The following is a 15,333-nucleotide window of genomic DNA, read 5'->3' as shown; positions in this document are numbered from 1 at the left end:
TAAATGGTTCCTTTGTCCTCTCTAATCTTCAAGCAAATTGCCTTTTTTCGAGCCAACTTCTTCTCCTACTGCCCTTCTTCTTCCTTAGCTTCCATTCTCAGTTCTTTGTTGACTATCCTTCATCAAGAAAGACCATCCTTTGTTATAGAGTTGCTTTGAAAGATTGACCATCAATGTGGTTAGTTTCACTTTCTTAAAATCTTCTGACCTATTTCAAATTTTGCCTAATTCATTTATAAAATTTGCATTAAAAAATATTTCAAAATAAAAATATTCCATTTAATATGCACGGGATATTTAAACCCCAAATCTTAACATTATCACTGAAATTACTTTTTTCACAGCTTGATGTTCGATCCCTCCGGTTATGCACCACACATCAGATATCTCCAATATAAAAAGAAAGGATTAAATGATTTACCAATAATAAAAAGTGCGTTGGGAAATAGTAAAATCCATGTCCACAATAAAAGCTAAGTTAATTGTGCTATGAGTTCGAACAAATGAAGACAATGACAAATAACTAAATGTTAGCTAATGTGAACTACTACTCACCAAAAGCTGCGGAAATGGTACCTCTGCATTCTCATATGCGAATATTATACGGAGAGTCATCTAAAAGATGAGTGGAGAAAAACAATGCAATACTCATATACTTAGTTATGAACAAGTGCAAGTCCATGATGACAAAACGTGGGTGGGGACTTTTCTTCCCTTCATGGTTGGCCATGATTTGATCCCAGAAGGATCCATGCTTCCGAAATCAAATCACAAAGCAATCAGATAATGCAAATGGAAACCCCAAAGGAATTTAAATCTATTTAGCGCATATCGAGGGTCAACCGGGCATTTGTTTTTCTGCTGAAATCCTCAGGAAAGAAATGCAATACATAGAAAGTTAATGAGACTCTGACACGAGTCATCCTTGACTTCACTGGAGTAAACCATGACAGAGGGGTTGTGTAAACCGTTTTTATAGTTTAACATAATTAGTTAATAATAAGAAGAAATGGATTAAGGGGCGAGCGAAAGATCTGACAAAGTCAAATCCCTTCGATTTTACCCTCACAGCGTCCCGTGGTATGGCCACATTAATTAAAAGAATTGAGGTATTTATAGCTCATTGCAGAGTGTCTGGCAATGGTCATCAATGCGCTGATATGGGGGGTTGGGATCGATCCTTGCCCATCCCAATGTCAATACAAGTGTTCATGAGCGCAACATGGGAATAGTATTACTGCCCTGCCTTGCCTTGCCTGGGTAGCAGCATATCTCCATATTATATGGGGTATAAAGTGTTGTGTGTTGGGGTTTTGATTGCAGTTTTGTAGTTGCAGAAATGACAGTTTGACGTGACAGGAATGTTTGAATAGTGGGAGGGAGGAGATAGGATGCTGTTCAGGGTAAATGAGCTCACCACCAACTTTTGGAATTTGGATCGAAATTGTCTTTTCTCCTTAATTCCGATTTTGTCGATTACTGATTTTTTGCGCAAGTACAGATGAGCTCAGCAATCTCTTACTTCATAGCTTTTCCTGTTTTCAGTCTATGCGAGCTTTGGGGATTGAAATTCTGGTATGTAGCAGCAGGAGTTAGTTTTTGTTGAGCAATGAGTGATATTGAGTGTTAAATCTTTGTGGGTAGGACCAGGGAGGGATCATCTATCTGTTGGATTGTTCGAGTTCATTCATTTATTCATTCATGCATCTTTCAATATGGAAGCCCATATCACTGTGTGCAGCCCTAATCATGGATAAGAAGAACAAAAAGAAGGGTGTGATTGAGCCCAGCAGGATGTCTTCTCTACTCAGACAGCAGCAGGAGAAGAACTTGAGGGAAGCCCTTGAAGAGGCATCTGAAGATGGTTCTCTGGTCAAATCTCAGCAAGTTGATGAGCAAGACCTTTCTTCACAGCTTGTTCAACGATCCAGATCTTTGGCTCGTCTCAATGCCCAGAGGGATTTTCTTAGGGCTACTGCACAGGCTGCCGAGAGGATCTTCCATACTGATGACTCTATCCCCGAGTTGGATGAAGCCTATGACAAGTTCAATATTATGTATCCGAAGTATGGGAATACGTGCAAGGTGGACGAGCTCCGAATTGATGAATATGGTCACCTCGAGGACTATTATAATCCCGATAAAAAGGTATGTTTGGACTATTGCGGCTTTGGGCTATTTTCATATCATCAGCAATTGCAGTGTTGGGAATCCTCCACATTCGGGTTGTCTGAAATCTCTGTGAATTTGAGCAATCATGCCTTGTATGGAGGTCCTGAAAAGGGCACTTCAGAGTATGACATCAGGGATCGAATCATGGAGTACCTCAGTATTCAAGAGAGTGAATACACCATGGTTTTGACGGTGAGCAGGGGCTCGGCCTTCAGATTGTTAGCAGAATCATACCCATTTCCGCAGAACCGGAGGTTGTTGACTATGTATGATTATGAGAGCGAATCAGTGAATTGGATGGCTCAGAGTGCAAGGGAGCAGGGTGCAAAAACAGCCAATGCTTGGTTCAGATGGCCTACCCTAAGGCTCTGTTCCGCCGAGCTCAGGAAGCAGCTCCTGCGTAAGAAGAAAAGGAAGAAGGATTCGGCAGTTGGGCTTTTCGTATTTCCTGTGCAATCCAGAGTGACAGGGGCTAAATACTCTTATCAGTGGATGTCATTGGCACAACAGAATAATTGGCATGTACTGCTCGATGCAGGCGCCTTGGGTCCCAAGGATATGGATTCTCTTGGGTTGTCTCTGTTCAGGCCAGATTTCATCATTACGTCGTTCTACAAGGTATTTGGTTCAGACCCAACTGGATTTGGATGTCTTTTTATTAAAAAATCTATAATGGGTAAACTTCAGCATGAGGAGGGTGCTTCGAGGCCTGGAATGGTGAAGATTGTTCCAGTCTTTCCGCAGTATCTCAGTGATTCTGTAGATGACTTAGATGGGACAATAGTGGAAGATGAGGAGAGCATTGACAGAGAAACTGAAGAAGTAAAAGAAGAAAAAAAAGAAAAAAGTGACTTTGGCCCTGTCCCTGATGTTGGGGGAGGATCTCAGTTACCAGCCTTCTCGGGCGCATTTTCGCTCTCATATGTAAGAGAAGCGTTTGAGAGTGAAATAGACCATGACAACAGTTCAGACAGAGATGGAGCTAGTACCGTCTTTGGAGAGGCAGAGAGTGTTTCCGTTGGTGAAATTATGAGGAGTCCTGTTTTTAGTGAAGATGAGACAGACCATTCCTTCTGTATTGATTTGGGTCAGAGTCCACTTGCTACGGAGAATTTAACCAACTTGAAGAAAGGCCAGTTTGGTTCACCCCACTTACCACATTGGTTTTCTAAGAAAAGGCAATGTGCCAGTGCAATGAGAACTAAAACACCTGGGAGTCCCGTCTATGATGAACACCAACAGGTTTCAGGATCAAAACAGGATCACCACACTATATCATTCGATGCAGCAGTCTTATCAGTTTCACAGGAATTAGTTCAGTCGAAAGCAATGGCTTCCAGGGAGATCAGCTTTCCTTCAACTGGAAATGGGCCATGGATAGAGACTGTTCATTCCCTAGAGCAGACATCCCAGAATTTCGAGTCTCTTAAACTCGGGAAGAATCCTTCCAGAAGAGAGAAGAGATCGGTCCAGGATCAAACTAATATAAATGGGAGCTGTGCCAGACATTGTTCAAACAAGGATAGTAATATCAATGCCAATTCAAGCCAAAAGAGTTGTTTGGCAGAACAAGCAAGTCCCAGGTGGATGACAGGTTCAAACAAACCAAACGCAGCTGAGAATGGAAGCTTGATGGTGTGTGGGACGAAGGAAAATGCCATAAGACGTGAAACCGAGGGTGAATTCAGACTTCTAGGCAGAAGAGAGGGAGACAGGATTTCAGGTCTTTTGGGTGTGGGGGAAAATGAGAGAATCAGTAGCATGGCCAGACGAGTGTCATTTACCAATAATGAAGGAGATGGGGAAAAGGAAGCATATTTTTTGCGATATGGAGAACAATCTGAAAACGAACTTTTTAAGGATGACTATTTTGCAAACGATGGTGAGATAACAGAAGAACAACAATGGAGTAGAAGGGATCCACAGATCTTTTGCAAGCATCTTGATCATGTGGACATGATGGGCCTCAACAAAACCACTTTAAGGCTTAGATACTTAATTAATTGGCTTGTTACTTCCTTATTGCAGCTTCGATTCCCAGGACCAGATTCTGGAATCCCTCTTGTGCACATATATGGACCAAAAATTAGGTATGATCGAGGTGCAGCTGTAGCTTTTAACTTATTTAACTCTAAGGGCACACTAATCAATCCTGAACTTGTACAGAAGTTGGCAGATAAAAATAATATCTCTCTTGGCTTGGGGTTTCTCAGTCATCTCCGATTTGCAGAGAATCATACAAATCTGAAAGAGGCTTTGTATTCCAATAACGTTTCTCTTTGTAATCCTATAGTGAATGGTCGGTGTGATAGCAGGACGAAGGCATCCGCCCGGGTTGAGGTTGTGACAGCTTCACTTGGTTTTCTGTCCAATTTTGAAGATGTGTACAGGTTATGGGCATTTGTGGCAAAGTTTCTAAATGCTGATTTTTCTGAAGGCAGGGAGTTTCAGTCAGCTTGTCAACCAGGACAAAGTCAATAACAGGAAACCAGATTTGGATAATGTGCACTGAACCATCTTTCATAGAAATCGTCATTGTGGTGTCTCAAATTCATGTACTAGGGTTGTTGCTAATGGCTACAGACATGCTCATTCTGAGTGCATTAACAGGTACTTCTAGTTGGATGAACCGGAAACTACAGTCCTGCCTTTGGCATGTGACTTTCTATTGAGGACAAGCTATGATCTTTGCAAGGTAGAGTATATGAGAGAGTAACGCTTGTTTCAACAAGAACTATCTCTTCTCATACTTTGTTGCCCTGTTCCTCTGCTTCACATTCATGAGTCTGCCTTGGAATCTGTTGCTGGGAACAGAGTCTCCTACATATGATTGGCATTGTTGAATGTATTTAACTCCCAGACTTGGAGGCAACAGAACACAAGCAAGTGTTAGTGTCTCTGTTTTCATTGCATCTACCTTATTGGATGCCAATTGAGGGAAGGTTAAGTAGTGCTGCCTTGTTGTGATTGACGAATTCCTGAAGTTTGCCACAGTATTTTTGCTCCATCCAAAGCTATATTTTTTCCATTTGTAATCTTTCCATCCTGCAATGTCGAGTTCCAAATGTAAAAAGCTTTAGCTGTTTAGGAGGCCACTGCTAAAGCCTTGGGATGACAAAATGTTGGGGTCTGTGTGACATAATACTTTGTTTCGTACGAAACCCAACACATGGCCAATGACAGGAATGACTCAAATTGTTTTGAATTATGAGAATTGATGTCTATAATTAAATAAGCCTCTCTCTGTTCTGAATCCCCTCTCCAGTCTCCGCTATCTTTTGAAAATCGATGAAGCTTGGCTATCATTACTTTCGGCTTCTACCCTAAGAAACAACACATGGTTTGCCACTGTTGAGTAAAAATGACAAGTTGAAGGCTATTTATATCATTTGTTTAGCTAATGTTAGGGAATCCGAATACATCAAGCATGGAAGAGGATATATACCAATAGTTCATGGGGGGATTTCTATCGAAAGCAAGCCTGCAAGAAAAACTGTAAGCAGGCCACTTTCATAAGCCTCCTCAACTCGCAATAAGGTATTCTTGGTAAAGGCAAAGCACATTTAGAGTAAAGCACATTTAGAGTCGGACAAATTGTATAGCAGCTAATTAACTGAAGTCTTTGGTTTCCTTATTTTTGCATGGGTTATAAGCATTATTTTGATCACATATTGTTCTCTCAATATGGTATTCAGCAGTTAAAAAGCTGCACTTATTGATCATGGGAAGATACTTTGCTGTTTTAATCAGAATTTCCTTTTTATTTGATCATGTTGACATGTCCTGAGTGAACGCTGAAGTGGGACGAGGTAGCGAGAGAAAATTGTCAGGTTGTTGGTTTGCCCTTACACCTGATATGGTTATCCTTACATTTCCAGGACAACCTTTGTCTTCATTTCATGTTATATATGGTCTTGATCTGAAGGCATTTTTCACCCTGTAATTTCTCTTGCCAGGAATTTTCACACACATATTTGCATGTTTATATGCTCAACAAAAGTATACAAGGAAAGTTCAGTGGGATTTGGTATGTATCCATCATTGAGTTATAGGATGTGAGACCACAAGGTTTACATGTCCGTTTATGCAAACTGGGTTCATCCTTTGTTTAGAGATGCAGTAATAAAAGTTTACCTGGTTTTGATATGGATCCATTTTCGGTTTATACAGAATTTGAGGTCACTGGGTTTTGCATATTGGTGATCAAAGGAGTTCTTGCATGTGCAATAATTATGGAAGGATATAATATGAGAAATTTCATGACACAAAAATCAATGTAAAGTCCTGCTTTCAGTTTTAGTAAATTGATGTAATTTTAAAGTGGCAAGACATTTGTTTCCAGCAACCAATGCATATTGACTGGACGGTTATTGTAGCAGGCAATATCAATGTCTCCACTTCAAAGATGTCAAAGTTGGTATTTGCCTACTTAGAGTATTTGTACGTGAAAGGATGAGGTCAAATGTCCAAATCTTTCAGTATTCTCCTGAAGATTATGGCACTACAGAACAGAGTTGGCGTCATTATTATATTAAATTGTACTCAAATTAGACTGAGTAGGAGGTGCTTGTTAGTCTATAAATTACAATCCGGTTTTAGCTAATCTGCATCAGATTTTGATAAAAAAAATAGATGGTTCTTTAAACAGTTAAAGCACTGAATCGAGTAATATAGTTGAATATAGATTTAGAATGTTACAGAAAAGGTTTACAGTTTGATGTGTAAAAGACTCTACTTTCTTAATATCTTTTGAATGTGACCTTATTTTTGTATGGTTAAAGGTAACAAAGGTTAAACAATCAAAATTTGAGAGCAAATTTGGTAATATTGATATCTCTGCAGATTTCAGACCTGAAGTCAGTACCGACTGGATAAAGTGACCTTCTTGTCCTTATCAGTTAAAATGACCTTTATTTCACATTAAAGTGAATGAATACAATCTGCACATGCATTGGTAATTTGGTACTATGACTAATAATGCCATGAATAATGCATATGAGATTGAATAGTTTTTGGATAGATTATTATACAAGCTATACATAAAAGAAAGGACATAAAATAGTTTTTGACCTTGCCTGTACATGTTATACCAGAAGATACCAGCTATTAACTTGGGAAGAAATCTGGAGCCAGTTTAGAACAGATGACCGCAATTTGATGTAGCACATTTATGAATTTAGTGGACTAGCTTGAATTGATGTATCAATTAGTGAACAAGTTATACTGTATTCCCCAAGTCCACATTGGTCTGACAAATCCCATATATATAGATACACTTCAGCTTGATTGACGTGTGGTTTCACAGATCAAATAGGTTTACCAGGCTGTGTATTGCACTGTTTAAAGATTGAACCCAAATTTCAATACTCACTGAATGGGAAGACATAAAATTTTAAAGCTCAGCCTTTCTACACTCTGGTTGATTTCTGTAAAACAAGAAAAAAAAAGTAACAATAGGCCAAGAGAAGGAAGATTCTTTGAAAGTTCAATGCTCTTGGGAAGGCCTGCATGCAATATGCAAATGACGGTATTGCATTTTTGTGGCTGGTTTGATTAAACAACAGGTAAGCACACCTGATAGTAGAAATCATCAAATTGTGTACTGTTAAAAAGATGTCGAAATTTAGCACTATATACTGGGAATGGCGAAGCCAACTCCAGTGAGCAATGTAGGGAATGAGGTTCGGAGGAAATTATCATTCATATGCAGCAGCCTTATCGGTTAAATATGAATTGGGACTGCTTGGTGGTAAAAGTACAACTTTATTTCCAGGATAAAGTTCTGAGTATAATTTAATTTTGGGATTGAAATGCTGAGTTTAAATTTATGATTGGAAAATTTTATTTAATAGTTTTATAATTATAAATTTATTATATTTTTTAGGTTTTAATTAATATTAGTAAAATATTTTACCGAAGTTAAAAATAAGTTAACATTTTTAATGTAGTTTAAAGTTATTAAGATGATTGGTCAGTTTTGGGTAGTAAATATAATGTTAGAAGCAGCTGATATAATGTTCTTTTCTGTTAGCCTATACCTAAGTTAAAAATAAGTTAACATTTTTAATGTAGTTTAAAGTTATTAAGATGATTGGTCAGTTTTGGGTAAAATATAATGTTAGAAGCAGCTGATATAATGTTCTTTTCTGTTAGCCTATCATTTTGCAGGATATAGATCTCCTGAAGCTTTAACACACAACTTTTAACACTCTCATGATTATGGGAGAATTGAATAAGAATAAAGTTATATAATGGTATAGGGTTAAGATTTTTAATTGTATAGGATGAGGATAGGGGAATAAAAGAATAATTATATTTTAATGTTCGAAGGTTGGGATTTTTAATGGTATAAGATAGAGTATATGAGATTAAGTTAAATGAGAGTATATTTTGTTATTTAAATTATATTTTTGTTGATTAATTTGTTTTATGAGTAAAGTTGATATGGAGAATTAAGTATATATTTGAGAAGTATTTGTTTAAATGCAAGAATTATTTTTGAGTAATGTTGAAAAATGTATAGATTTGGATGTGTATGTTATAAATTGTTGGTGCATGATATATATGTGTATAGTGTATATTGTATATGTAATGTTGGAAGATGGATAGACTTTGATATGTGTTATACAAATTGTTTGCTTGTATGATATATATTTGTGTTTATTGTTTATGGTGACATGTTTTAGGTGAGTTTTGTGTTTCCTTCTTGTTTTATATTTGTTTGTTAGATATATTTCTTTTCTTTCAAGAAGTGTTATTTATATATGGGAGGCAAACAAAAATAAAAAGAGGTGCCAATTTCATATATCGGTTTTCAGAGTTACTATGAAAGTGTTTATGCCATATGTAGGGGTGTTTCATGTGATGTGTAGTGGATGGTGTGTTGATAACCTTTGATTATATAGTGATAGACATACACATTGGAGATATCTTACAGATGGATTACTAATTACTATACCTTGGCACATTATGTTGGTACTAAATACTAGATCCAAGGTTTATTTCATATGTCAATAGAGTTCACTAGTATCAACATTTTTAATATCCTAGAAAGAATCAAGTCTCACATGAGACACTAGCAAATGTTATAAAAGATAAAACATGAATCATAAATATGCATATTAAATCAATAGAAATCATTCATCATACATAAACCACAATACATAGAAAAAACATTGCCCGTAAAATTTTAAATGGAAACCAACACATAATTTGTTCCATTTTATTTGTAAGGAGATATTACATATAATGCTTTCTATCACCCTCTATCAACAACCCATTATCTATATACAACGATAATATCAATGATTAGTCTCAACTCTTTCTCCTCTACACCTCTTTATACATTTTAAAGTTAGTTATAAGAAGTTACAGTGGTTACAAAACCCCTTTCTTGAAAAATGCACAATAAGCTTGGGTTATCAAAATAACACATGGAACACCATTGGTGTGCAAGCTCAAAAGCAAGGCATATTGGCCCAAACCTAAGGTGTGCAAGCTCTAGCTTCATGGAAATGTTCCACAAAAGTAAAATAGAAGGTTAACAAGTACCTAACAGAAAGCCTAAGGTTCCACAAATGTAAAATAGGTGGCCAACAAGTTCTTAACATAAAGCTAAGGTTCCACAAATGTAAAAGAGGGGGCTGAATAAGTCACTGACATAGAGCCTTATCTCCTTGAGATAATTGAGATTAATCTTTGCAAAGGTCCAAAGATGCAAGCTCTTACTTCATTTACTCACCTATGTTGTTGAAGGTTGTAGTCACTATAGTATAGAAATAATTACAATTCTAGATAAGTTTATGATACTTTGAGACTATTTTATGAGTGAGTGGGGAGAGGTTTCACTTTCTTAGTTCTCTGAATTGCTTTAATGGCATATTCATAAAACTCGAATATAGTAACGCATTATGCATCTTCAAAATGTTGCAATATATATATATATATATAGATATGAAGATGCATGATGCGTTATATATATTGCAAACTTTTGAAGATGCATGATACATTACTTTTCTAATTAATGGTTGTTGCTCTATGGACATTGTGGTGATCCCTTCTAATAAATTTGTCATTTCTTCCATACAACATATTTTTAGTACTTATTTTGTTGAACTTCAGATAGAACTCGTAAATTGCACTATCATTGAACACTATGATCTATGGAGCTTGGGATTTTCTCATTGTCAATCTTAACTCGTTAAAATATTTCTTCAATTTCTTTATTAACTCCATCTATCAATGTATTAACACTTTTGGAGGTCTTATTTTAATCCCCAATTCCTAGCATGTAAAATGTAACAAGTTTGCTTGACTTCCTAAAGGCCCCAATGCAACTTCAACACATAACTCATCTACTTTTGAAATCAAGGATTCTTTCTCTACTTTCTCATACACACATCTACATGCTATGGTTATATGTGTTCCCAAGAGGTGCTAATTATAAAGCTCTTTAATTGTCACACCAATATGTATGTGAAGATATGCTAAAAGGGACAACATAAATGTCCAATGCAATCCTAGTGAGTTGTTTTTGAGAGCTCTTTCATAGTATTGGAGTTACCAAGGGGTTAATTTCTAATATCTTTTTGGTGAAATATGGTTATTGGTGCACTCCATGTTTAAGCCTTGGTGTTAACATAGTATGTTGAGGCTTCCATAATTGTTATGAGAATGATATGGAATAGGAATAAACATATAAATAAATGTCTAATAATAATAATAAACACATAATAAAGTGACACAACCTAACTAAGTAATATAACCTAATTAAAGTGCATGACCAATTAATTATTGTTACTAATTTATATTATAAATATATCATCACATAATATTATATTTTCATTTATCTCTTATTTTTAATATTTAATACAATATTTTAATGTATATGAATTCTTTTAGTTTCTCTTATTTATTTTAGCTATTAATTTACAAATTAAATAATTTATTTAATAATAAATAAATAATTCTTATTTTATTTTTCCTTAATTTACAAATTAAATGATTTATTTCGTATATAGTAAATGAAAAATTCTTATTTTATTTTGTATTGAAACCATACTGTGCTATTTTTGCTTTATTTATTTAAAATATTTAATTTACCCCTTAAGTGATTTATCTTAAATAAATATTTCTTATTCTATTTTGTATTGAACTATATTTTGATGGTGAAATCCATTTTGATATGAATTTTAATTACATTTTTATTAAACCTCCTTCGAGCATTGAATTTTTTTGGATTGTTTTTTTGAATAAAACTTATACTTGATTACTTACTTTTTTTAATTATTTGACGTCGATAACGAGTAAATGTAAAAAGAAAAAGTGAAAACGTGGCAAAATTAAACTGTAAAATGTATCGATGGGTTCCCTCACACCACGGCACATAAATCAATTAATTATAGTAAATAATCATCGTCTTAAAGGAAATTACAGAAGGATCCCCGAATTGGGAGGAGATGTTTCTCCTGGACTCCATCCAGAGAGAAACCACTGCCAATATTACGCTGTCTAATTTAGAGTCGCTAAAATTATTCCAAGTCAAGATGCATGCCCTTCTCAGCATCGCATTAAAAACCAACGAAAAATCTCGAAAGGTTATGCCGTAGCATGTGTTGCTTAATCCCTTGAGGAAATTTTTGGCATGTGTTTTTTAGAGGAAAGTTTTTGTTTTGTTTTGGTTTTTTTTAAATCGATGAAAGGTTTTTTTGTTTTGTTTTGTTTTTTCTTTCTTATTATAAGATAAAGTTTGAATTATATAATTTTTATAAAAATTTATTTATAATATATTTTAAAAGATTAAAAATTATAATATTAATTAAAATATAAAATATTTAAATTATATTTAAAAAATAATCAATTTAATAAATTATAATAAACTTGAAAAAAAATATATATTATATTTTGACAATTTTGACACCGACAAATTGTAATTTAAAAAAGAAGCGTTGTAAATAGTTTGAGTAATAGTGATGTTTTATTATTATTATTATATATAGTAATTGGGTTTAGAAGAATGATTGAATCTTTTTCACCCAAGTTCTATTGCTGTGAGTGATATAAGCTACAGAGGCAATTAGGTGCTGGACAATTGTAAAACATCATGATGGAAGAATATATCTAGGCGCTGGACAATTGCAAAACATATGAGATGCAAAAATATATCATCAGAATATATCATCTTCGTGACACTAAGAATCTTCGCGACACTAAAAGGGTGGAAGAGAATGCAATAGTAAAAATCAACTCCTACCAGCCGCATAAATAAACTAGGTGCAGTGCGTGTGACATATTCAAATTTCAGAGATACCTCTGCAGATCTGCTGGCAAAGGGAGCTTCTACAGATTGTTTGATTGAATGTTACGAAACCACCAACCCCACAAATTGCGCTGTACAGGTAACTCGACGCTTTCCACCTGCAATGTTCTTTGAAAACTGGGTAAACCAAGGTAATGCAAAAGAGCAAGGTTCGATCATGGACGGAAGCGGTCAAAACAACTTCAAAATAACAATTGAAATGAGATTCATATGCGTCGGCTGCCTGTAATTACTCGAAGACTCTGTAAAGCATTGCGCACAATACCAGTGCCTTTCCTCTCATTCTTTCGATTGTGAACTGCTATCTCTTTATCCTTGGGCAGCGCAACAAAAACAGAGTTCTGCTTTCAGCTTCTTCCAAGTGAGCCCTCGCGAAAAGAATAGAGAGTACAACGGAAAACCTCAGCTATAAGGGCCACGATTTATTTTTCAGGAGCATTTGGGGCAATGTCACGCTGAAGATTTGATGCGTTGAAGAATTTAACTTTGAACGATGTCAAGGCGAGGAATCGACTTTAAATGCGAGCAGCGTCGACAACAGTGTGAGCCGTGAGAGCAGCGAGGAGTGAGCAGAAGTATTGAGCAGCGAGGAGTGAGTAGCCATAACGTGAACATGGGAGCAGTGCGAAGTAATTTTGGCATTTTATAGACCCACATTTTCTCATAACAAGTTGGACGACAAATGCATTCAAACATGACAAAGGGATAAGAAATTTCAGAGCATGTGGAGACATGATTTAACACAAGTGAAAATTGCCTCATCCGCCAATGCTGGGAAGTGGGTTTGGGTCAATGGTTTGGGTCAATGCCAAACAATATCGGGGCATTGTAGAACGAAGACCAGCTCGTCTAAAATGGGGGCAGACAAGGAAAAAACGGTTTAAAAAGGGAAGTACTCGAGGTTGCAAGAAACACTCAAATAAGTCCCCTCTACAAGCAAGTGGCAACAAGAAGTCCAAAGGAAAAATCATTGATGATTATGCTTTATATAGTCCCACTCCACACCTCTCACCTGATCATCTGATCTTTATGTGAAAGAATTGTTAAATGCAAAACAAATGTTGGAGGTTTTAGAAGTTAAAGAGCAAGAAAGAGATAATAAAATTCATAAAATAACCGCTGAAAACAAGGCTTTATCAGAAAGAAATAAAGTTTTAAAAGAACAAGTGACATTGCTACATGAAGCTCTCCTAATAGGGAAGATAGAATGGCAACGCATGAAGGCGGATGTGCAAAACAAAAAGAAATCTGTAGTGAAAAGTACAAAGGTGGTGAATGTGAAAGCATCCCAGGATAAAGGGAAAATGATTGCCCAAATAGACAACCATGAAGAGAAAGCAAGAGAAGAAAAGAAAGGAGATTCCACCAAAGTTTCCAAAACTTGGGCTCAAGTTATTAGCAATTCTGCTAATAAGGAAGGAGAAACAAACATTCAAGTTGACAACATGCAAGATAGAGAAGGCAAGGAAAGACAAAATAGGGCAGCAAACATAATTATTAAAGGGGTGAAAGACTATGGGAAAAATGAATGTACTCTTGACCTTGCAAGAGACTTCTTGAAAGACAAGTTGCTATGGCAAGGACAAATATGCCAAGCATGGAGGGTGGGTAAGTTTAACGAGGAGAGAGCCAGGCCCATAAAAGTCATCATGTCTAGCTTACGTGACAAATATATCATTCTAAGCAAGAAACATCTCTTGAGTGGTTCTCGTTTTTTCCTAGAAGAAGATTTAACTATAAAACAATAGGAGGAAAGAAGGGAGGAAATGTTAAAAGTGAGAGCAGTAAGAGATGAAGGCAAGAGAGCATGGATTTATAAAGACAAAGTTGTGATAGCGCGATTTGGACCCCTTCCAAAACAGAGTAGCAAGATGGTAATAAAGAAGAGGTAACAAACTCTTCAACGGGAAATTAGGAAGCAAGGTCAGTGTGGGAAAGCAAGGACAAAGACTCAAATGTGAGTCTTGCATGTCAAAATAATTAGCAATCAAGTCATACCTAGGTTTCCTTAAGATTAGTTTATTGGAACTGCAGAGGTTACCCATGAAGATGAGGACCTAGGTTAAGGCCTATTACGGAAGATAGAGACATAATTTGCCTCATAGAAACACATGAGCATGAAGGGTGCAAGACACCTCCGTTTGAAGGATACTGAAAGATGGCAGTGTGGAACAAGGCAGCAGGGAATGGAAAAGGGCATGGGGGTATCATGGCTTTAGTAAGGGAGAAAGAAGGTCGTCTCATTCAGTTAGAAAAAAAAAGACTCAAATAAGCAATTCACTTGGTTTAAAATATCAGAAAATGGAAAACACATCAGAATTGCAGCATGCTATTTTGCGCTGCAAGTTTAAAAGATCTACAAAGGTAGAGGGCTTGACCACAAAGATCCATTTGCAGCCTTAAAAGCAGATATTGCAACTTATTCGCGGCTAGGTAAAGTCCTTATAGTGGGTGATTTCAATGCTAGCACTGGATGGGATAAGTCCAGTAATTTCACTTGCAATACTTACAATGGAGCAAGTGTAGTAGATTATGTAATTTGCTTGCATGGTTTGTGTGAGAAAATGGAGGAAGTCTTGATTGGAGATCAGCTGTGGGACTTAAAATTAGATCACAAGCCAATTTATTTATGTTTCTCTTGGACTAGAAAGAAACAATTAGAGTCAAAAATTCAGCATGTCCAACAAAACCTCCCACAAGGCAGAATTCTTTTGACCCCAGAAAATTGTAATACCTTCAAAATGACGCTAGAGAGGCTCTTCGAGAAGGAGAAAATCACAATTCACAACCTTCATAGTCATGAATTAACACATTTAATTCAATGCGCACTTGCAAAGTGCAAA

The 15,333-nt window shown here is 36.2% G+C and overlaps 1 protein-coding gene across 4 annotated transcripts; it reads left to right on the top strand.

Moving 5' to 3' along the window:
- Window positions 1-769: 769 nt before the first annotated feature.
- LOC149257050 (uncharacterized) lies at window positions 770-6,609 on the top strand. 4 transcript variants are annotated; one of them, XM_089413550.1, is made up of 3 exons: window positions 770-1,403; window positions 1,546-6,199; window positions 6,343-6,609. In XM_089413550.1, the coding sequence occupies exon 2, from the start codon at window positions 1,702-1,704 to the stop codon at window positions 4,651-4,653; it is 2,952 nt and encodes a 983-aa protein (XP_089269676.1). In that variant the 5' UTR covers window positions 770-1,403; window positions 1,546-1,701; the 3' UTR covers window positions 4,654-6,199; window positions 6,343-6,609. The 4 variants fall into 4 exon arrangements, with proteins under 4 accessions (XP_089269676.1, XP_089269670.1, XP_089269663.1 ...); XM_089413544.1 differs by having other exon boundaries at window positions 770-5,667; window positions 5,871-6,199; XM_089413537.1 differs by having other exon boundaries at window positions 770-6,002; window positions 6,129-6,199.
- Window positions 6,610-15,333: the final 8,724 nt, after the last annotated feature.

The sequence above is a fragment of the Pinus tabuliformis genome, chromosome 6 (genome assembly GCF_031772625.1).
Source record: "Pinus tabuliformis cultivar Carrire ecotype Pingquan chromosome 6, CPIR1, whole genome shotgun sequence".
NCBI lineage: Eukaryota > Viridiplantae > Streptophyta > Pinopsida > Pinales > Pinaceae > Pinus > Pinus tabuliformis.
This window is presented reverse-complemented; position numbering and strand designations above follow the sequence as displayed.